The following is a 24528-nucleotide window of genomic DNA, read 5'->3' as shown; positions in this document are numbered from 1 at the left end:
TCCTTAAAAAGTGTTTTCTGTGCCCTTATTCTTGCTCTGTGGGTAAGAAATCTGGAGTGACAGCTGCAGGCAGGTTGTACATGAACACCCTCTCCTGCCACTCCTCCCCCTCCATTACCACTCAAAAAAGTGACTACAGGCCAAGGAACATGGCACAGCTTCTGCCTAAATTACCAACCTTTACTTTTATAACCATTTAAGCATATTATGATTTTAAATTTTACATGTTTATTTGAATTCAAATTTTCACAGAATAGAAGACTGCATTTCATTAGAGTCAATCTGCAGCAATTATTTCTCATGAAAAAAAAAAGACAATAACCACTCAGATTTCAGAGGTGAATGAAACCTCTTCCTGCAAAAACAAAACACATGGAGGTATTCCCACCAATCCAGAAGCAGCATCTCGATGATGAGCTGAATTGAGGCGTGACACCTGACGTCACGCCCGAAGTAGGGTAAGGCTTGAGGCTGCAGGCAGCACATGTTCTGGTAAAGGCGAGATGCAGGTGCTGCTCACGCAGCCCTCCACGGACACACCACGACGAGGCAACGGCTCGCGGCTCTCCCGTGTGGCAACGACGGACACAGGGTGCTCTCGTTACAAGTGAATGAGTTCAGGTTCAGGACACTCTTTACAAAAACGACAAGGTTCAAAATAAATGTTTACTCCAAGGCACCTAAGGTGTAAAGCTTTTTAGAAAATACACAGAAATGAATAAACAGACTTAAAAAGGGAATTAGTTCTCAATGGAGGAATCGGCTATTACTGTAACTATTGTAAATAATTAGTTCAGATAGATTACAATCAAAATGCACATTGAACAGACTGTGCTGTGTGAGGGAACGTCTGACCAAAGAGCATTCCCCTGGGCACTTGGGGAGCTGTTGGTATGTGCTTACGGGGCTTCTTCCCAGAGCCAGAGAAGCTGCGCATCACTTGTATTTGTAATATCCTTCTCCAGTCTTCTTGCCAAGCTTATTCTCTGCTACCAGCTTATTCATGGATGGGCTGGACTGAAACAAGGGGTTCTTTGTATCCATTTCATGCCATCCTATTGAGAGGAGGGAAAAGAGCTTCGGATGAACTGCTGGGTTTAAGTCTCGGCGTTCCTGGGCAAGTCTGGAGGCAGAGTGTGGGGAGAAGGGTCCTTACTCTGATGTGGGAGAGCCCCACAGGCTTGGTGTCACTCGGGCCAAAACGGCAGAGGCAGAAGGAAGGCTGAGCATGAGCCCTAAAGCGGGTGTGCTGCCACCAGGCCGCGCCACTCGAGGCCCAGCTCTACCAATGGCCGTCCCGTTCATCCGACCCCTTCCTGGGAATCGCTAATGCCAAAGGTCCAGGGTCACAAACAGAACCCATTCACCTGGTGGCTGGACCCCTCAGTGACACAGTGAAATGACTTTTCAACAAATCTGAATTTGCTGCCCCTGGTATTTTGTACCCTCATAAAATTCAAAAGTTCATGCTTAAACCAGAGCCCTCCTTGCTCCTCCCGTAAGTATTCTTTGTGCAACTTGGTATTATGAGGTACATTCAACTTCGGTAGCCCAATTTTGGTTACTATTTTAAACCTGTCTTCAGAGCCACTACAGTAAAATGAATACACTTTTTTAAATGGCTGTGCATCTTGAATGCAGTGGTTACACATATCAGCATATGTGATAGAATGTGTACCAATGTCAATTTCCTGGCTTTGATACTGTACTGTGGTTATGATATAAGATGGAACCACAGGGGGAAACTATATAAAGGGGTACACAGGCCCTGTCTGTGCTGTATTTGAGACTTCTTGTGAATCTATAATTATTTCAAAATAAAAAGTTTAAAAAAAAAGTTGCCTTATGAGGAGAATAGGCAATCACATTTTTCCTTCTGCCATTTCACTTTAATCTTTAAGCTGGTGGGGCAGGACTTTGGAAGGTCTACTAAGACTCCTTATCTGTTTAAATAGGCATTATACTTTAATTCATAGTTGAGAGACTACCTCAACTCAATTAAAGACAGACAACAGAGAATTCCAATTCTTACCGTCCATGATGAACTTCGTAGTATCCAGCCCAACGTAATCGAGAAGCTCGAATGGGCCCATGGGGTACCCAGCACCCAGCTTCATAGCAGTATCGATGTCTTCCTTGGACGCATCACCTACGCAGAAGAGGGCAGTGCTGAGTCACCACCATCCTTCCCAGAATCCTCCTGGTCACGTGCTGAGTCCCTGAATTACTAGCATTTTACATATTTGCACATTCAAAAAACATCTGGAGTCAGGAACTCTGGCTTAGGTAAGATTTTTCTTAGAGGTAAATGCCAAATAGGTCACAAGATTTTCAGAGCTACTCCACGAAGTTACTCTGTGAGGTGAATTCTAGAGCACGGCAACCTTGTTCATGGAGAGAGAAGGCCCCAGTGGCCTGGAAACATTAGTTACTTTCTAATGGATTGGGAATCACCCTCTCTGGAATAACTTACCAAAATATCCTTTAAAGCGAGGACATGTTTTTGATTGATAAATGGGCTTTTTTTTGTTTTTCTATGTATTATATGTATATTTTTCTTTTCCAGATTTCCTGGTTTTATAAGTAATGAGTATCCCTCTGGAATCACATGCACACAAACTCTTTAGTCACGATAATGTTTAAAGGAAGGCCCAAACCCGACTGAGCACTGCCATGTAAGTGTGCAAGTGTGCTGAGGAGTCAAGGGCCAAGTGCTTTTTTCTTGGAGTTTTTATCCTTCACATAATGTCCCTGGGTCACAGAGGTCTTTACAGAGAACAACCTGGTCCCTTTCTCCAAAATCAGGACTAGCCTGTCACAAGTGTCTATCTAGAATTTTGTTCCAAAGCATAAAGAAATGGTCAATTATACCAAAGCTAAATAAAATTAAAAAGCTATAAAAGACTTGAGAGATTTCACAACCTAAATATTTCAGATTTTTAGACATGAGGAACAAGAACTACTTAACATGCATAAAGACTCTATTTTTAAAAGCATATGAAGTACTAAGGTAATGCCAAAGGATTTCAAGGCGGTTCAAGATGATTAAAATACCAACCAATTATTTCTTACAGGAGACATTATCAGTACTCCACTGATTAGTCAACCAGAGGATCCTGAGAACCATGATTTGAGCTTCAGGCCATAAGAGAGCAAAAATGATCACATACACATTAGCCTTATCAGGCAGCCTCATTCACTCATTCATTCAACTTTTGTCTATATCTGTTATGTATCAGGCACCAGAGACTTGGAATGAGACAAAGAAAAACAAGACAAGCACTCCAGTGTTCACAGTATAATGGGAGGATTCAGACGTGTAAAGCACAAATTTCATCATGACAAGTGCTGAGGATTCATGAAGACTCACAAACACGGAGAGATTTACTCATACTGCCACGACTTCACCACAACTGCCACCCAGGCCCGGGTCCTGGCAGTCCTGAAGAGAATCTCAGGGAGGGGCAGGGAAGGGCATTCCAGGGAGCAGGAACAGCACGTACAAAGGCAGGAGTGAGAAAGAAGCCGGCAGCTGATAAGTGGATTATGCCGAGAGGATTTCATTAGACTTCGAGGTTTCCGTGGTGTCCGGGCCAGAATGCTGCAACGACAGCCCAGGATGCTCCCTGTACTGGTGACCTGTCCTCACCATCCGCAGAACCTCTGCTCAGGTGTCACCGCATCAGAGCCTCCCCCTCCTCCCTGCATATACACTAGCAACTGTCAGGACTCCAGGCTAGGACTCCGGCCATCCCCTAGACTTTATCTTTCTCGGGGATTACTGATCACAACCTAACATGTTATCTATTGGTTCATTCGCTACAGGCTGTCTCCCCTCATTAGAATATAGGCTCCCTGGGGACAGAAATCTCATAGCATAACGGTTCCAACTTACCTAAAGCCATTTAATCAAATCAATATTCAAGACAGACAATAAACCCTAGAGTCAAAACTGTAATTCCAGATTCAGAGACTCACTTGATTGAAATAATATGAAGACACAGCACATCATGGAAAAAAAATCTAAAAAGCTTTACAAAGTCACTGTAATTCTAAAAATTCTGTTCTGAGTAACACAGGGTGAAAGAGGCAAAAAGAAAAGAGAGAGAAATAAAATACAGACCGGTGTGCCAAGTGGGAGTTAACAACACGTGGTATAGACCAATAATTTTAACCAATAATAATTTTAGACCAATAATTCCTACTCTTTAGAATCAAGCACTTCACTTGGAACCTGACACCTTCTCCAAAGAAAATGCACGTATACACAAAATTCAGCATCAACCTTAGGAGGCTCATGGGACCCACCCCCACCGCCAGCTAAGAGCCGCCAACTCTGAACAACAAAGAAGGGCGTCCTCAGTGAACTCCCAGCTCTTCTGCAGGCCTGAGAACCTGGGACCTGCCCCAACAGGCTTCCTCTGCCGGCTCATCAGCACCACCTACCGACCATTCTTGGCATTAACAACAAACCAGAGTCACAGCGAAGAGATCAGAACCGCAGTGCAGCCACCATTCCTTTATTCATCAACAGCTACCTAAAGCCTGTCCTACACAAGCACTTTGCGGGGTATGAAGATGGGGACCCAAATACTGCCGCAGAAGACAAGAGTACAGTAGGAGAAGAGAGACACATGCCGTGCGGCAGGGAAGAGAGTAGCACATGCCCCGAAGGAGAAGCAAAGTGTACAGAGAGTTACGACAACACAGATCACATCCAGCCTGGAGCGCTGGGGACAGTGCAGTGGGGCCTTGTGAGAAGCTGGGAGTAAGGTGTGGGGTGATGACAGGAAGGCAGAGGGTGAGGAGAAAGAAGGCCCCCTGGTGAGGGCACCGTATTTGGTAGGCTACAATGGAACCACTGAACACGTCTTGGGCGGGGGAGGGACAGTGTGAGCAGGATGTCACACAGTGCCTGGGGAACAGGCTCACGACACTCCCAGGGCGTCACCCGAGAAGAGCTAACCATGCAGCCCCACCACGCTGCCAGAGTGGACCCTGTCACAGTGGCATCTGACGGGGGCAGCTGTCTGTTCCAGGCACCAGCCTGCTCAAAGGTCTGCAGAGAGAGCCCGGACCCCCAGGGGCGAGGGTGACCAAGCCCACCAATCAGGCCTCGGTTACAGTGGGAATAATGAGAGCAACGAAGGAGAGAGGACAGAAGCTGCAGGGCACTGGGGAGGAAGGCACGGCAGAAGCAAGGAGGCTCCCAGCACCAGAGAGCAGCGATGGGGGCGGTGAAGCGCAGCTAGACTCCACAGGCAGTTGACGGAAGCGCTGCTGGGGGCCTGTGCACTGAAAAGACGCTCAGCTGCCCAGGAGGCCCGAGTGGACAACGACGGAGCTGATTCTCTGTTCTAACGCCCCACACATCCTTCTGACGACCCTCTACCGCTCAAACCAGCATTCTGCCAACCTGTCTGAGTGGCACACTTACCTCGGGAATACCAAAAGCGTTTGTAAGGGACCCAAAATTCACGTTGAAATACTACCCCCCAATGCGATGGTATAAGGAGGTGGGGTCTTGTAGGAATTAGGATTAGAAGAGTCACAAGGGTAGAGCTCCCATGAATGGGATCAGTGCTCTTCTCAGAGTCATAAGAGAGCCTGTTTCCTCTCTCTGCTCTCTGCCATGGGAGGCAGTCTACAACCAGAAGAGGGCTCGCACAGATACCCAATCATGCTGGCACCCTCAATTTGGACTTTAGCCTCCAGAACTGCGAGAATTATATTTCTGTCATTTATATGCCACCCAATCTATATTGCTGTATTTTTTATGGCAGCCCAAGCTGACCAAGACAGTGTCATCCAGAGAAATTCTTCACAATGAGTTTGTAAAAGGCTGGGCTGAACTGCCTTTATGGCTTGACTCTGCTGCCCGGGGTGGGGGTGGGGGTGGCGGCACTGCACGCACTGTCTCCTCACCCTCCTGGACAACACAATACTTGAGGAGACCAGTTTGGAAAAGACACAAGGTAACGGGAAATCCTTTGCTGCCTGGGGGAACCTCACTAAAGGCAGGCTGACCGGCACAGGGAGACTGGGATGACAGGGAGGAATCCAAAGTGACAAATGAAAAGACATGGCAGCGAGAGAGGATAATCCAGAATGCCTTCAGGTTTCAAAGAAGAACGGATGCAGTTCTGCCAGCCACTCAGAGCAGGCTAACAGAGGCGGGGTGGCAGGCGTGCATGTGAGCACCCCCTGCGCTGGCTGAATGAGGGCAGAACCTTGAGGTGGCAGAACGGACATGGTAAGAAGCCTGAGGTGTGAGGAGTCCAGACCATAGTGTGGCTTCCTGGGAAACAGCAGCCAGACATGACCCCCAGCACCTCCAGGGTACTGAGGGCGCCGCCAAGGGCAAAGTAAGAGTACTTCCCCTGTGGGGTCAGACTCCCCTCCAAATTCTACCTCCCAGGTGGCTAGTGATGGTGAAGGTTAAAGGGATTCCATCTGTTTAGAAAAGGACCACTGCTGGTAAGAGGAAAGTAGAAGATAAGAAAATGACTTTCAACTTACAACCAGATACATGGTTCAGTTGAAAATATATCAAAGTGACAGCATGTTTCAGTGAGAAAGACACCATTACGAGGTGGATCACCCACATGCTATATTCTAAAACATTACATTACAAAAAAAACTGCCTTTCAAAGTAGGGCAAAATGCTTCATGCTGTCTTTGAGGTGTAATTAGGCATATTTGTTGATAGATAAACACAGAAGTGTTGGTTTGATCTTGGAGCAAAAGTGAGGCAAATGCCTCCATAAAACACAGAGAAAAGTTTTAATATTTAAAGCAGATATTGAGGAAGAAAATATGCTTTCATCTCTCTGGAAGAGCTAGTATAAATGTTTTATTTCAAAAATGACATTCTCAGGAGCAAGCATTTGTAAATGAAGTAATTGAAAACAATTACACTTGCTTTTCATCCAGTCCTATTAAGGCCTGTTTGCCTTTGAAGCAGACATGATAGTTACCTTTCCAGAAATGCGGTAGGTAAGGCAGGCAGGAGGATACATGACATTTTATAACCTTGGACCATGTCCCAAGTCTACTTCTGCAACAGGGAAAATGATTCTTTGTCAATTAACAAAGTATTGAGAAAAAACCATTTCAGACCATTCTTAAGGTTAAAAAAAAAAGGCATCATAACATCACTCAGTAAGGATGGACAAGGCTGTTAACATTCCTTGTCACACAACAGCCTTGTTACTCGTTTCCCTTCTCCTGTCACAATTTTAGAACTTTAGGGAATTTTAAAGGTTTCCTAGCCCTGTGATTTTTATATCTACATCATCATCATCATCATCATGATTATTATTTTAAGCAATAAACCCTTTAACCAGAGATCCAGGATATAAATCCGTGTTGGCCTATGATTGCTCTGGCTGGGACTGTAGTGGGGGGGCTGTCCCAGAGCCACCTCAGAGGGAATCCAGGGTGGCCTGGGAGCACAGTGACAGAGGCACGGGGGCCCAGGGTCAGGCTGATCCACAGAGCCAGAAAACAGAAGCTCCTCCCCTACACCTCATGGCCCATCCCTTCCCACAGACCCTGCGGGAGAACTCCCAGACTCGCTGCACCCAGCCTGGGTCAGGACAGCTACCTCGTTCATACAGCCTGACTGCTTCCATGAGGTACGGCACCAGGAGACGGTTCACAATAAACCCAGGAGTATCCTGTCAGAGGAGAGAGAAAAACAGTAGACAAATGAAATTTCCGTGAACTTTATCTTTTGTAAAGTCACCAGATCACTCCTTCTCACCCTGGACTGTTACCCACATTTATCAAGCTATACATTTTCAAAATGTCTTAAGGTACCAAGACAGTCTCACTTCTATCTCACATGACAGTTTATCCAACAATTATAGTACTCCAGAAGCCCCTACTGCACGGACCCTGAAATAAAGGCAGATAAGGTCACTAGAAAGAGCATGGCTTTGGGGGCAGGCAGATGTGGGCTCGAATTCTAATATTCTCTGACTTTGCATCATTCTGAATCTCAGTTTCATCATCTGTGAAATGGGAATAGTAACTTCCACCTCACAGGCTGTGAAGATAAATCAGAACACATAAAATGCTGTGCATACAGCCCTCCCCTCAAATGGTAGTCCTTTTATTCCTCTTCTCTCCCACATCCCTTCTAGGAGTCTAGAAAAAGTAACAGTCCACCTTGAACACTCCTTGTAGGAGCACGACCTCCCGGCTGCTCAGGATTTTCTCAGGCTCCAGCGCACAGCACAGGATGGTGGAACTGGGGACAGGTGCCGGGGCAAACAAGCAGATGCTAACAGATCGATGGCCTTTCACAGCTCACTACGGAAGACTCTCTACCCTGATGACTCCTTGTACTGCACATCCTTTCTTCATTTCCCCCCTCATTAAAATGCTTAACCATCTCTCCTGGAGGCCTAGTATGGGGTCTGGATTCTACCTACTGATCTCTTTTGGAAGCTTGTGGGGCAGGCTGGGTTGGTTAACTTTTTGGTGGTATTTATGTGAAGTTGATTTCCACTAAGTAAATGGAGCCCGCTCTTTTAACAAAAGGCTGTGATCCTCCTGCAGGAAGAAATCTGCACCCTCGCCCCAGGTCTTGTGTCCCGTTTCAAGCACACACTGGACACTCCAGAAACATCTGAATTAAAGACGCCCAGCCTCCTGCATTACTCTTCCAACTCACCAGACTGCACACCATAGCCACAGGATTTGTAGCTCCTTTCACCCTGGACAAGCTGAAACCATGCCTACCCCATCTCCCAGGAATACAGAGATGCACAAAAGAGCTTTATCACTTTAACCAAGACTATATTAATATAACCATGTTGATTTAATAACTAGGGCATGGAAGCACTTAAATGTCCATCGACGGATGAATGGATAAAGAAGATGTGGTACATATATACAATGGGATATTACTCAGCTAGAAAAAAAGAAAGGAATAATGCCATTTGCAGCACCATGGATGGACCTAGAGAATCTCATACCGAGAGAAATAAGTCAGACAGAGAAAGACAAATATCATGATATTGCTTATATGTGAAATCTAAAACAGTGGTACAAATGAACTTATTTACAAAACAGAAAGAGTCACAAGTGTAGAAAACAAACTTATGGTTACCAGGGGAAAGTTGGGGGGGTGATAAATTGGGAGACTGGGACTGACAAATACACACTACTATATATAAAATACGTAATTAATAAGGACCTACTGTATAGCACAGGGAACTCTTCTCAATACTCTGTAATGACCTATATGGGAAAAGAATCTAAAAAAGTGGATATAGGTATAACTGATACACTTTGCTGTACAGCGGAAACTAATGAAACGTTGTAAATCAACTATACTCTAATAAAAAAACTTTTTTAAATAACTAGGGCAAAAATGCTTTTCAACTTCAAAAAGTTTATTGTAGAAATTCAGGATGGGGTAGGGTACCTGAATACATGAAGCACACCATATACAAGGTTAGAAATCAGAAAGCAGCCTGGGAAAAATATTTTCTCCATATATAATATATGGAGTTTTAAAATCATTTACATAAAGAGCTCATGGAACTCAATAAGGAAAACATGCTAAAACTCACAAAATATTTGAAGAAATATTCATTAGAACAAAATAGCATGTTGCCAGTAAGACTACTGGCAAGAGGTTTTTTCCCCATTATAATATTCAATGCTGCTGAGGATGCAGAGTGATACTCTCAGTAGAATGTAAAGAGACACAGTCCTTTAATTAAGCAATTTAATTTTATATAATCATACACCTTACATTTTTCATACACATATATTTATTAAATATACTTTACTGTATTTATTACATACCAGGTATTGTTTGTTCTAAGTACTTTACAAATATTAATTCATTTATTCCTCATGATAACCCTGTGAGACAAGTACTATTATTACCTCTACGTGAGGTAGAGGATACTGAGGCACAGAGAGGTTAAGTGACTTGCCCAAGGTTACACATCTAATAAGTGCCAAAACCAGGATGTGAACCCAGGCAGGCTGGCTCCAGAGTCCATGGCCTTAACCTTTTCACACCACACTTTCCCTGTGAAGTCCTACTAGGACGAAAGACACATTTCAGGCACATTCATGCCATTCTTCTGTGTCGGGTGTTGGTAAGCTACAATCCTGCAGGCCAAATCCAGTTGTAAATAAAGTTTTAGTGGAACACAGCCACACTTCTCTGCTGGCATGGTCCATGCAGCAGAATCGAGTAGTTGCAACAGAGACCATAAGCTCTAAAATATTACTATCTGGCCCTTGGCAGAAAAGTTTGCTGACCCTTGTTCTATGTGATTGCCTTCTGTCGTCTGGGTGCCTCAGCAAGAGCTTGAATAACTGACCCCGAAAGACTCCCCAGAAGCCCTAAGGTATCACCTAAAAAGAGATGTAACAAGGGCAATTTTATGAGACCAGAGTTGCCAGGCCTGCATCTGCCATGGCCAGTCTGATGGAAGAATGAATCATCACTCTCCATGCATTAATGACTGTGCTGCTGAAGACCATCCCTGGCTTGTTCCCGCACCTCCATTTTCATACCTGGCTTTTGATCTGCTGCAGGCTGATGCCCTTTCTAACATTATGACTACTTTCTGCCACAAAAAAGCATCAACTGGTAAGAAAAAGTGCAACCATACCCTCTGGTTATTAATGTGATTTTTTTTAATCCAAAATATTTAAAACCATAAAACTAAACCAAAATAATGAGTGTTAAAAAATGAGATTCCCTAATATAACACTACAGACCTCCACTGGGGGGACTGGCATGTGGAAGACTATTGGGGTCCACATCGACAGATGACTGATTCAGATGATTCATGAACAATTTGAGTTTTCATGGGTTAATACAATATTTGAAGTTTGAGTTCAAACTTGAGACTATTTTAGAAAGCAAAACTATGGTATGAGAAGAACCACAATGGTATTTAAAAGATTACAGTCAACCAGCAATTCCACTCCTGGATATATATCCGAAAAAACAAAAACACTACTTCGAAAAGATACATGCACCCCAATATTCAGAGCAGCACTATTTACAATAACCATGACATGGAAACAACCCAAGTGCCCATCAACAGACAACTGGCTTAAGCAGACATGATATATATACAATGCAATACTGCTCAGCCATAAGAAACAATGAAATTTTGCCATTTGCAGCAACATGGATGGACTTGGAGGGCAATATGCTACGTGAAGTCAGACAGAGAAAGACAAATACTGTATGATATCACTTACATGTGGAATCTAAAAAATACAACAAACTAGTAAATAGAACAAAAAAGAAGCAGACTCACAGTAACAGAGAACAAACTAGTGGTTACCATGGGGTGGGGACAGGTTAATACAGGGGTGGGAGAATGGGAGATACAAACTACTGGGTATCAGGTAGGCTCAAGGATGTATTGTACAATACGGGGAATATAGCCAATATTTTGTAGTAACTGTAAATGGAAAGTAACCTTTTAAAATTGTTTAAAAATAATTTTTTTAAATAAAATGATTATGGTCAAAAAAGTAGATAACATATTTATAAAAATCTGTAATGGAATTCTGTGACACAATTGTCCTTTCAGAAAAACGGCCAAGTCATGAAGAAGTGCAGCCCTAAATCTGGGGGGAACTAAAGAGGAACTACAGCAAATGGAGAGACTGAGGGTAATCAACCCAAAGTAGGTGACAGCACCTGGGGATAATTTTACATATAATACCAGGTATCTCAAGAAAGGGGAAAAAGGCCGGAGGCAAGCTTTCCGCCCACCACACTTCTTACTGAAAAACAAAACAACACAAACAAAATCATAAGCAACATTCCACTGAGAAACAGCTTCATTTTCTGCTACCTTGGTTGAGGTGGGCTCTACCTCCCTCACACCATTTCCCTAATCACCTGCAGTGTTCTTTCCAAAAGGGAAGGCCCAGTTTTCTGTTCAGGATTCATGTGCCACCAGGCTGTGCCTGACACACAGGGTTCTGTTTCCTCAGGGCCCAGAAGAAGCCGAAGCTGATGGGGTAACAAAAACCACTGATGGAAACACAACCACTCATCAAGAGACAAAAGTCAAGACCCAGAGAGAAATCCGAGTTTTTGATTTAGCTGAAGCCGTGGCTCCATTTGGATCGCAGACTATCCACCTGATGGCCTTGAGCACGGCTAGATGCAACTTGCTCTTTACAGCCTGCGGACAGGCCTGCAGCAAAAGTGGCCCACGTCCCACATCATCCTACTATGGAAGAGTACTACCTGGAATAAGTCAGGTTCTGAGAAAAGTCACCCCCCGGCCTTACCAAGCTATCCATACTCTACCTTGCAAGCAACAGGATGCTTTCCCAGCGTTTTGCTGAAGTCTACCAGAGATTCAAAGGTCTTCTGGCTGGTCATTGGTGTTTTAATGACCTGGAAACGTAAAGCAGAGGAGAGTTATAATCAGAAAGTCAGCAAACAATCTCAACAGAACAGTTCAAGGAAACACTGATCAAATATTGCCACACAGGTGACAAAGATAATTTGAGTTTCAGATTAGAAGGATTTCAAGCCAGAAACAAAACGTCCACTTTAAGATAGTGGACTACGGCAGAACACACAAAATCAAGGCTTAAAATATAAATGTGGGGACTTCCCTGGTGGTGCAGTGGTTAAGAATCGCCTGCCAATGTAGGGGACATGGGTTCGAGCCCTGGTCTGGGAAGATCCCACATGCCACAGAGCAGTTAAGCCCGTGCGCCACAACTACTGAGCCTGCACTCTACAGCCCGTGAGCCACAACGACTGAGCCCGTGTGCTGCAACTGCTGAAGCCCACGGGCCTAGAGCCCGTGCTCCGCAACAAGAGACACCACCGCAATGAGAAGCCCGCACACCGCAACAAAGAGTAGCCCCTGCTCACCGCAGCTAGAGAAAGTCCGCGCGCAGCAATGAAGACCCAACGCAGCCAAAAATAATAAATAAATATATTTTAAAAAAACCATACGTGTGTGTGTGTGTGTGTGTGTGTGTGCAGGAGAGTTCTACAGGTTTTGTCACTGAGACAGACCTGGGTTCAAATACCAATCACACCACTTACTGGCTCTGTGAGCCTGGGAATGTTTCTTGAAATTGAAATGACATTTAAACCACTCTACCTACCTCAAGGAGTTAAGGTGAGGATGGAATTAGATTAGGAAGTAAAGCATTAAGGGCAGCTCCTACGAGGGCTGAAGTGCTCAGTAAATGCTGGCTTTTATTAGGGTTTTACTTGCTACTGTTAATTATTTCAGGGAGGTAACTGGAAGTCTACTAGAGTGTAACAACTGCCCTTAAAGTACTCTGCATGAAGTCACACCTTCTCTTAGCATACAGATGAGAAGGAGCCTCAGGAAAACAGAGGTGCACTCAGGTCACCCAGGTCCTGTGGACTCTGAGATGAGTAATCCCCCCATTACTGCGCCCTCTCCCACACAGATGCCCCAAAGCCCAACAGCTCCATTTGCCTCAGGACAGGCTCATCCCAGTGGAAGGCTTTCATAACCAGCAAACACCAGCCAATGGCTGGGGCCTGCCACCTGCCAGGCGCCTCAGGAAGGCCCCTGGCTGTCCTCCTGACCTTCTCTATGAGGTGCACTGCCAGAGTATGACTGCTACCCTCCTCACAGTGGCTGCTGGGCTCTACAGAAGTCAGCACCAAGGGCCGCACCTGGCAGTCAACTCTCAGGCGTTGTCAGCAATTAGATTTCAGCAAATGGAGAGAGACCCAGATGAATTTAAACTAAAAATGTATATAAATTAAATATACAATTTAAATGCCAGTTAAAGGACTTCAACAAGAGTCAAAGCAAACAGGCTTGGCTTCTACATCAGACCCTTTATATGAGCCTAGGCAAGTCAAATCTACCCTCTGTGCCTCACCTTTCTTATATGAAATTGGGATGATGACATTTGACACATCCTCCCTCTTTTAAGAGGGCTATATGGTGTAACGAGCTAGTGTCTGTGCAGGATGAAAAGCTCTATATAAATGAAGAGAATCATTATCATTCATGTTTTAATGTGATCACAGCTTGGGGTGTGGGGCTACGTTATGGCACTAAGGGAAGTAAATGAGTGGAAACAGAAAAAAGCACCATGAAGATGGGGTTGAGGAATGGGATGAGATGGGCCAGAAACTGCTCTGCAGGCATCACAAATCAAACAGCAATAGGAGAATTATTCAAGAGGAGGTATAAAACCACCTCCATCAGAACCGTATAGATTGAGCTAGGACAAGGGCTGCTAATTATGGAGTTTAAAAAAATAATCTGTTGGCTTAAAGGAGTCAATACTATAGTTTTTGTTTTTTTTTTAACAGGAGGGATGCATATTTACTCATTCATTCAACAAATAGCAATGTGCTACATATATTCTGTTCCAACACAGGGTCTGAAAAAATATACATATACACACATCAATTGAGCCCAGCCCCAAGGAAAGAAGAGCCACTCAACTTATGGTTCATTGTGGTGCTTACCACCAGCAACACATACATGAATGCTCAAGTTAAAGAATAAAAGTTGCATAAAGAAGAGCACTTTTGGAAAACACTTTCTAGAAAATGTTAACACTTGCCAAGCATTAACTGTTAACAATCAAGGTGCCATTATTTCCAAAGACACAGATGGACATTATCAGATGAATGCAGTTGAAAACAGTATTAGAGTTTGAAGTAAATCTACAAAATTTGTCTGTATCTTCGAAACACATTATGTGCATGATATGGTAACCAAAAAAGTAATTAGTCCCTAAGTACTGAAATGCTGAAAATTCCATTCCACTTCCTTGCTCTTTTTTGTATAAGGAGAAATGCTGTTTCTTCTAATTCCCTGTGCCCCTCCCTTTCATTCCTTAACTTCTTCAAAAACAGCCTTAGGGGTTGGCAGTAAATTGGAAGAAACTAAGAAGCAATGTTAGTGGAACAGATAATTCCTATTGCAAGATGGGTCAGAGTCGTCCTTGAAAGAGAACTGTAAGAAAACGTAGTCACCCTTAAACTAGATGCTAATGCTTATGTTGTAGGGGGAGGGGACACGGGAGGGGAAGGGGCCTGGAGGAGAAGGCAGCAGTGGAGAAAAAGACCCCACCGCGTGCCCAGGGAGCCCGGGCCAGTCTCCGGAGGCCTGCCTGGATCCACAGCCCCACGCTTCGCGCATGGCAGTAACTCCGCAGCCTCAGCACAAATGCTACTTTAATAGCAGCTGCTCCTCAGATCCTGTAATGAGCCCCCCTATTAATGGCAAGTTGCCACATTTCAGGTGCAAATTATCTACAGTGACTCCACCTCCCTGGTATCTAAGACTCCAAGCAAGCAAGCAGAAGCAGCCCAAACAGGATCGCTGGCAGCCCTCCCTGGCCACTTTCCTCCACCTCCCAGGTTTGAGGTCGGGAGGTTCAAGGCTACTGGAAGCTGCTTTTTAATTTTTTTTTAACACCTTTATTGGAGTATAATTGCTTTACAATGGTGTGCTAGTTTCTGCTGTATAACAAAGTGAATCAGCTTTACATATACATATATCCCCGTATCCCCTCCCTCTTGCGTCTCCCTCCCCCCCACCCTCCCTATCCCACGCCTCTAGGTGGTCACAAAGCACCGAGCTGATCTCCCTGTGCTATGCGGCTGCTTCCCACTAGCTGCTTTAATAGGTCTGATTATAACACACGGGAGCTGTGCCTCCCCTGGTGACAATATCAAGGTCCTGTTACCTGGGGCTGAATTCACCCCGGGAACAGTGGTCAGGGCATATTACAGCGGCTCCTGTGGGAAACCAAGCTTCTAATAGAATTCCACATCCAGCCTAGACAAACTGACCTGGACAAGACAATATGAACATGGGTGGCTCTCCCCTCCGTGGTCTCATCAAGCTAGTGGTCTTTAGTGCTGCCTTCCCAGTCTGATGCCTCTCTCTACACTACCTATCAGCTATGGCACAAACAAGTAAGTGACATTCCACAAAGTTAACAGCCCTCCTGGACATCACTGGTCAGAACGCAGGGCTGCAAAGAAACAAAGCACAGGGGCCTTCCTAGATATTAGGTGCTGTTTCTTCCTTTGGCTCTGAAAGGAGAGTCTGGCCAGAGAAACCCAAGCACAAGGACAACCCTCCACCCTGCCACTAAAATCTATCCAGTGCAATCCCCAGTGGCAGGGAGGATGTGACTCACAGAAGCAGGGCTGAGGGTTGGCAGGGCAAAAGCACGTACGCACAAGCAGACACCCACTGACCTCCACAAGTTTCATCAGGGGCACTGGGTTGAAGAAATGGAGCCCGGCAAATCGGTCCTGTCTGGTGGTGGCATTGGCTATGCTTGTGATCTGCAAAGAGGAAGTGTTGCTGGCAAAGATTGTGTGTCTGTGGAGAGAAAGACAGTAGAGTATTGAAATGAGTCCCATCTTTGGAAAGTCAGGACTCCTCTCAGGTGCAACACACAAGGTGACTGCTTACTGTCCAGGTCCTGTCCTTTCCTGACCCTAGAGGAAATCAGGGAAAAGACACAGCTTCACACAAGAGGCTGGAATCAGTGACCTGTTTCATTTAAATTTTGAAATTTTAAATTCAGAAGTTACCTGTTCCAAAAGCCTACGTAGTCTTTACCAAACCTTCCTTAATTTTAGGGAGCAAAATTTCTCCTGGCTACTTGCATTATTTAATTCACACAGTATGTGAGAAACAAAAGGAGGCAACAACGTCAGTCACAAGATGAAACTCCAAGTGAACAAAGACTAAGGAAAAACAGGATGCATCACACTCAAAATAAGCAAAAAACTGTGAAGAAACACCTGAATCCTTAACAAGAAACATCTGACATAAACATGAACTACAATCTTTTCCCCTCAAGTGAAAAGCTTTACTTTTCCATTGACTGGGAATTCAAATGAAAACAGAAAAAAACCAACATGGTCCAAAAGAAGTTTTAAGGTTATACTAGTAGACTTGGGGAAGGAAGGATACACGTATACACATGATAAATGTAGTTCAAGGCATTCTTATTATTATAAAATCTCCTTAAAAAAGCAGTACCATCTTCTTTTGAGTATATAAAATATTAAATTATTAATTTAAAAAATCCATACTGACTTAAACCCAATTTAATTTTTTAAGACCTCAGTAAAGTGGGGTGCCAAAGGCAGGACAGGCAAATATTTAAAGAGACAGGCAAGACTTACGAGCTTTCCTACAGCACCACCTCGTGGATAAATGTACACAAAATGGCCTAATGCTAAGTACAACCACAGGAGCCTGGTCACAGCGCAGGAAGGGGAGTGGTTCCTTACGACCAGACTGGGGGGTTCCTGCTTGCTCAAAAGGCAATACTACAATCTGCCTGAAATCAGGGGCAAGTGGGAAGGAGAAGGGAAGGGAGAAGAAACTAGTAATTTGGGAAGAGGAGAGAAGAGTGAGGTGAAAGCAGCTGGTGTGCTAGGTAGTGGCTACCAGAGGCTGAAGGAGGACCCTTCGTGTGCTCAGCCCAGGAAAGCACTTCACTTTTTTTAAAAAATTTTTGTTGGGGTATAGTTGATTTACAATATTGTGTTAGTTTCAGGTGCACAGCAAAGTAAATCAGTCATACATATATGTATACCCACTCTTTTTTAGATTCTTTTCCCATATAGGCCATTACAGAGTATTGAGTAGAGTTCCCAGTGCTACACAGTAGGTCCTTATTAGTTTTCTATTTTATATATAGCAGTGTGTATGTGTCAGTCCCAATCTTCCAATTTATCCCTCCTTGCCCCTTACTCCCCCACCCCATAACCATAAGTGTATTTTCGACATCTGTAACTCTATTTCTGTTTTGTAGATAAGTTCATTTGTAGCCTTTCTTTAGATTCTACATATAAGTGATATCATATTTGTCTTTCTCTGACTTCACTCAGTATGACAATCTCTAGGTCCATCCATGTTGCTGCAAATGGCATTATTTCATCCTTTTTTATGGCTGACTAATATTCCATTGTATATATGAACCACATCTTCTTTATCTATTCCTCTGTTGATGGGCATTCAGGTTGCTTCCATGTGTTGGCTATTGTGAATAGTGCTGCAATGAACATTGGGGTGCATGTATCTTTTTGAATTAAGGTTTTCTCTGGATATATGGCCAGGAGTGGGATTGCTGGATCATATGGTAGTTCTATTTTTAGTTTTTTAAGGAACCTCCATACTGTTCTCCATAGTGGCTGTACCAGTGTACATTCCCACCAACAGTGTAGGAGGGTTCCCTTTTCCCCACACCCTCTTGAGCATTTATTGTTTGTGGATTTTTTTGACGATGGTCATTCTGACCCGTATGCGGTGATACCTCATTGTAGTTTTGATGTGCAATTCTCTAATAATTAGTGATGTTGAGCATCTTTTCATGCATTTTTTAACCATCTGTATGTCTTCTCTGGAGAAATGTCTACTTAGATCTTCCACCCATTTTTTGACTGGGTTGGTATTTTTTTGATACTGAGCTGAATGAGCTGTTTGTATATTTTGGAGATTAATCCCTTGTCGGTTGCTTCATTTGCAAATATTTTTTCCCATTCTGAGGGTTGTCTTTTCATTTTGTTTACAGTTTCCTTTGCTGTGTAAAAGCTTTTAAGTTTCATCAGGTCCCATTTGTTTATTTTCGTTTTAATTTTCATTACTCTAGTAGGTGGACTGAAAAAGATCTTGCTGTGATTTACAGATCAATGGAACAGGATAGAAAGTCCAGAGATAAACTCATGTATCTGTGGTCACGTAATCTATGACAAAGGATGCAAGAATATACAACGGAGAAAAGACAGTCTCTTTAATAAGTGGTGCTGGGAAAACTGGACAGCTACATGTAAAAGAATGAAATTAGACCACATCCCAGCAATTCCACTACTGGGCATATATATACCCAGAGAAAACCATAATTCAAAAAGACACATGCACTCCAATGTTCACTGCAGCACTATCTACAACAGCCAAGTCATGGAAGCAACCTAAATGCCCATCGACAGACAAATGGATAAAGAAGATGTGGTACATACAATGGAATATTACTCAGCCATAAAAAGGAATGAAACTGGGTCATCTGTAGAGATGCGGATGGACCTAGAGTGTGTCACACAGAGTGAAGTAAGTCAGAAAGAGAAAAACAAATATCGTGTATTAACACATATATGTGGAATCTAGAAAAATGGTACAGATGAACCGGTTTGCAAGGCAGAAATAGAGACACAGATGTACAGAACAAATGTATGGACACCAAAGGGGGAAAGTGGTGGGGGTGGTGGGGTGGGGGTGGTGGTGTGATGAATTGGGAGATTGGGATTGACATGTATACACTGATGTGTATAAAATGGATGACTAATAAGAACCTGCTGTATAAAAATAAATAAAATTAAAAAAAAGAAAATTATAAAGAAATCAATATAAAGCAAGATGCTATTAAAAAAATAGATAAGAAGCTGCTGTATAAAAAAAACCACAAAAAAAATAAAGCAGATTCTCAATCTAGTCCATTAAAAAAATAAATAAAAGCACACAAAAATGACTGCAAAAAAAACCCCAAAACAATGAAATTAGAATACACCCTAACACCATACACAAAAATAAACTCAAAATGGATTAAAGACCTAAATGTAAGACTGGACACTATAAAACTCTTAGAGGAAAGCACAGGCAGAACACTCTCTGACATAAACAGCATTTCACCTTTACAGCACAAGAACACTGACCTTTCTCAAACAACTTCTAAGTTGGCCAACTTAAATGCCAGCTGGAGGGGCCTGTCGTTTAAAAAAATAAAAAGACTTTTTTTAAGGTTTAAAATTCTAGTTTTCAAAGTTTCTTGCTTTTTGGTCTGGGGAAAATAATATAAATTATCCTGTCACATAATATAAACCATCCCCCATCACAGAAGGCAAGGAGACCCTCTGCAGTAACAAGGAGTGGCTGACATGCCCTGAAGCACAGCAGCAGGGTCTCCACAACCCAAGGCTGTGCTAGCAGGGGTTCCACACCACCCTTAAGAAAAGAAAGGGCTATCTCAAAGGTGAGGGTTACACACTCATCTTTGATGAGTGTGGCACCTTTTTATAGGACATTTGAAGGGCAACTCATCTGCAAAAAGGGGAAACAAAGGCACACTGACTGGAGAGCACGTTTCGTCAAACAATGAAGTTACAGTCGGCCCTCAGGATCCACAGGTTCCGCCAACTCGGATCAAAAATATTCCAAAAAAAAAAATTCCAAAAAGCGAAACTTGGACTTGCTTGTGATTTACATAGCATTTACATTGATGTGGACCATTTTTTAAAAAGTCTTTACTGAATTTATTACAATACTGCTTCTGCTGTTCATGTGTTTTGGTTTTTTTTGGTCCGCGAGGCATGTGGGATCTTAGCTCCCTGACCAGGGATCGAACCTGCACCCCCTGCACTGGAAGGCAAAGTCTTAACCACTGGACTGCCAGGGAAGTCTACATAGCATTTACATTGTATCAGATATTATAAGTAATCTAGAGATGATTTAAAGTATATGGGGGATTGCGTAGATTACATGCAAATACTACAACACTTTATGTAAGGGACTCGAGCATCCTCAGATTTTCGTATTCCCAGGGGGTCCTGGAACCAACCCCGACAGATACAGAAGGAAGACTGTACATCAGGGCCCAGTGCCGAGTGTCTCCAACCCAGGACATTCCCAGCACACATATTACCAGAAGGAGAAAGATGTCTCCTGCCGACAGACCTCCACCGCCACCTCTCCCAATCGGCCAGGCTGGCTCTGCTACTAACAGTGTCTCACACTGCCTTCCTTCAAGACAAACACGATATATGTACACATTATCTTCCACAAAAAAGCACACTCTCACATTTTCCTTGAAACACTTGACTCTCTAGGACCATCTTTTGTTTTTCCCTTTCTGATATTCACGTACCAAAAAACTTTCCTCTGAAATGCACTAACAGAAAATCAACAGCACAAGCATGATGGTCACTGGCAACACCCCCAGGTGTGAAGAAGACTAGAGGAGGTGGTGGACTGTGGTGGAGGAGAGCCCATGCTTTGTCGAAAGGGGGGAGCCAGGACTCAGCTGGGGTGGGCCATGGGCCCTAAGGAAGCTTTTCATCTGCATGTCTTATACTGCAGCTAGGGAATTTGTGCTCTCTTCCAGGATGCAACTGTTTTATCAGGGCTTCCAAGTGGATCTTTATCACTAGAATATATTTTCGTCTCCCATTATAAGGATCTAACTGCAAAACTAAGCAGTAAAGTATCTCAATCAAGCTGTTTTATCAATAAAAAAAAACACAACAACAACAATTCAGCAAACATTCAATAAAGGCGGTGATCTAAAATGAAGACGAGAGTGTGGAGAAGGATGGCTGGGGCCAGAAGCAAAGTCACATCTACGGCGTGCCTACTACTGGTCCTGTCACGTGTCACATCTGTTTTATTACATAAACTTAGGTGAAAGAGGCTAGTATAGTGCCTGACATACAGAAGCTCTCCGGAAATGTGAGCTGAGTTACACGAGTTTCCCAAACAACCCTGTGCAATAGGTACCACTACCCCTATTTCACGGACAGGGCAACTAGTCTTAGAGTTAGGACTGGGAAGGTCTTGGAAATTATTTACCCCTAACTCCTGAACTCAAATTACAGATGATAAAACTGAGGGCCAGAAGGGGTTCATGACTGTCCAAGGTCAGAGAGGGAAGTGGGGGCGGGGGGGCCTGGCACCAGGCCCCAGGCCACCTGACTTTCCCCTAACAGTCCTTCCCTTACTCGACGCTGACAAAAGAGGGCAGTCAGACCCGTCACTGTCACGAGGGAATGACCAACATTCCAATAAAGACCAAACTGCTTGACAATACTCCCTTTTCTGGGGGTGGGTGTTTCACTGACTCAGAGGGCTCCCCGCTGACTTGGGAGTCAACGCCCCTACCAAGACAGCCTTCTGTTTCTGTAGATGGTGCTGCAGCCCCTAAATGCCCGTGTAAAGCACATAAGCATGCTCGTCAGCAGAGTGACACACAGGTGACAGAAAGACAGGCCTCTCCTCTTTGTCAGGACAGGGCCTCTCCAGCCACCAGACCATAGAGCTCTAAGGGCTGACAACCCAGCAGCCTGGTATGCAAGTGTTTCTCTTTAGCCGGTGCTCACTGGTGGCTGCCTAAGAATTACTGTTGTCATATAATCTTATTTGACTTTGAGTCCCAACCAAGAAGGGTGAAGCGTGGCCAGGCAAACCACAAGAAGAGCATGAATGAATACATCAGGTGTCAGTATCACCAAGAGCCACACGCAGAACTAGAGCTGCACATGTGCACAGCTTGCTGACACTGCAGATAGTCCTGAGCCCGGCAGCCCTGTGCCTGACCTGCATGAGGCTGGCTCTCTTCTCCCACCCTTTGCCAGGAAGCTGGGTAAGAACTCAGTGCTCCTTAAAGGCTCCCAAGAGTGTTGTGATTTAACCCACAGAAAGCTCAAAGCAGGAGGGTCCTCGAAAACTGTGTAGACAGAGAAGCAGTCCCTTCAATTACATCATTCTGTTGGTTCTACCCAAAAGAGGGGACACACCAAACTGCTCTGAGGTTGTTCAGCAGACATTTAAGGACATGTCCGAGTGCCTCCATCCTCTGGCCTGGGAGGGCCCAAGACAAAGACGCTGCAAGAGATGAAGGCCTGTCCCTGGATGGGCCCTCCATTTCACATGGGAAATTCCACCCTAATTTGGGGACAAGGATCAGATGAGGGCAGCCCAAGCCTCGGGAAGCAAACTGGGGGTGGAGGATGGAGAACAAAGGAAACAGTGTCAGCTCTTCTAGAAACAGCTGTAGGGTAATAAAAAGTCTTAGTGTCAGAAGACTCTTTCCCAGGAGAAAAGCCCAAGCGCCCAGGAGGAAGCCCCCAGACCCTACAAGATCTCCCAGAGATCACGTACTCGGAAGCAAACTTGTCCAGCCTCTTGAAGAGCTCGCTCTTCACGCTCAGATTCTCTACAATGGCCTCCACCACCAGGTCTGTGCTGTGGACCACGGATGCTGCGTCCATGCTGGTCAATATGCTGCTCAGGGTCTTCTCCATGAACTCATCGCCAGCCTAATGCAGTGGAGTAAGAAGAGAACAGTCACTGGGCTCACTAGAAAATGGTGTGTGACTTGCTGCTAAGGCGAGAGGAGAGAGGAGGGCGAGGATACCCCAGACACAACCTGAATGTGTCCTGAAATTAGGAGAAATAAAACTCCCTACGTTTCTTCTTAGGGCAGACAGCATCTCAATATACTTCTGGACACCAGGGCAAGAATCAGCCTGTGCACAATCCCAACTGCTGGTCAGCACACTGTCGTGTGTCAGTCATAATCTTTGAAGCTCTTAGTCAGCTCTGCTCCAGTCACTAAACTGTTTGTTCACAGCACCTGTGTTGGCCTGTTCTATCTGTTCCGAGTGAACAGCCAGCCAGCCATGTACTGTTCCATGACGGGCTTCTTGGAAGCCTGTAATTTGTCTTCCGGAAAAGGGTAAAGGCTGAGCTCAGCCCCATCCATGAGTCTGAGGGGTGGTGCTGACTATACCCCTCTAGTAGGAGGCAGGGAAGAGCCCAGTAAGGGCAGGAGCGAGGAATAAGAAAGCTGAACTCAGCAGTCGCTCGTCAAATAATGATCGCCCATCACGTGCCGGCAACGGGTGGTTCAGAAGCACGCCAGACACAGTCTCTGCTCTAAAAGAGCTCACAGTCCTGTCTTTTCCTCATTTGTGCCTCCAGGTTTCCACAAAGAGACCTCAGTCAGGGCAGAAGCAGACAGTGCCCCTATCAGCTGCCATTTTACTTCAAAATGTCATTTGCCCGTGAGGATTCAAAATGGTCACAATCAGCTAAAGGCATCCAAAGTCATCAGGAAATAAACAACTCTCAGAGCCATTCAACAGAAATATAACGCAAGACGACAGGTGATTTAAAATGTCTACTGGTTGCATTTTAACAAGCGAAAAGAAACAGGTAAAATTAATTTTATTTAACCCCAATATTTCTCATGGACTATTTAGTGATTACGTTATTATACTGGCCTAAAGTTAGGCCTATTATACTGGCCTAAGGTTTCAATTCAAACAAATTGAAAAAGCAAGCAAAGGCGAGAGCACCCTCACAAATGTGAAGTGGTCAGAGGACTGGTCTTGAGGACATGGACGACAAGAAATTACCTTGGGGTTTTCTGCAAACTTCTTCTTCGCCACTTTCCGAAGGCTTTCCTCAATTCCCTTTCTAGATTTTGCCAGGATGTCCTCTGTTTGGTCCACCAACACTACTGTGTGGCCAGTTGCTGCAGCAACCTGGAGCAAAAAAAAAAAAAAAGCAAGAAAACATAAAAGTTAAAAAAAAAAAAAAAAACAGTAGATGGGAATTCCCTGGTGGTCCAGTGGTTAGGACTCAGCGCTTTCACCACTGGGGTTCAATCCCTGGTTGGGGAACTAAGATCCTACAAGCCGTGTGGCGTGGCTCAAAACAAAAACAAAGAAACAGTAAAGTTTCATATTCTACATGA

General features: G+C 44.3%; 1 protein-coding gene across 3 annotated transcripts in view; it reads right to left on the bottom strand.

Annotated features, from left to right (window-relative positions):
• Window positions 1–205: 205 nt before the first annotated feature.
• HADH (hydroxyacyl-CoA dehydrogenase) overlaps window positions 206–24528 on the bottom strand; it is a 47580-nt gene continuing 23257 nt past the window's right edge. The window contains exons 2-9 of one of the 3 annotated variants that reach the window (XM_027103469.1): window positions 24188–24316; window positions 22929–23086; window positions 16241–16367; window positions 12317–12406; window positions 7607–7679; window positions 2033–2149; window positions 904–1055; window positions 206–633 (exon numbers count right to left, since the gene is read on the bottom strand). In XM_027103469.1, the coding sequence (XP_026959270.1) occupies window positions 937–1055; window positions 2033–2149; window positions 7607–7679; window positions 12317–12406; window positions 16241–16367; window positions 22929–23086; window positions 24188–24316 (813 nt within the window). In that variant the 3' untranslated portion in view covers window positions 206–633; window positions 904–936. Of the gene's footprint in view, window positions 1056–2032; window positions 2150–7606; window positions 7680–12316; window positions 12407–16240; window positions 16368–22928; window positions 23087–24187; window positions 24317–24528 lie in introns of all 3 variants that reach the window. The other 2 variants (XM_027103470.1, XM_027103471.1) reach the window with 2 other exon arrangements.

Source organism: Aethalodelphis obliquidens, unplaced genomic scaffold (genome assembly GCF_003676395.1).
Source record: "Aethalodelphis obliquidens isolate GAN/ISIS:26980383/991018 unplaced genomic scaffold, ASM367639v1 scaffold6, whole genome shotgun sequence".
Lineage (NCBI taxonomy): Eukaryota > Metazoa > Chordata > Mammalia > Artiodactyla > Delphinidae > Aethalodelphis > Aethalodelphis obliquidens.
The sequence above is the reverse complement of the archived record's forward strand: the minus strand, read 5'-3'. Positions and strand labels throughout refer to the sequence as shown.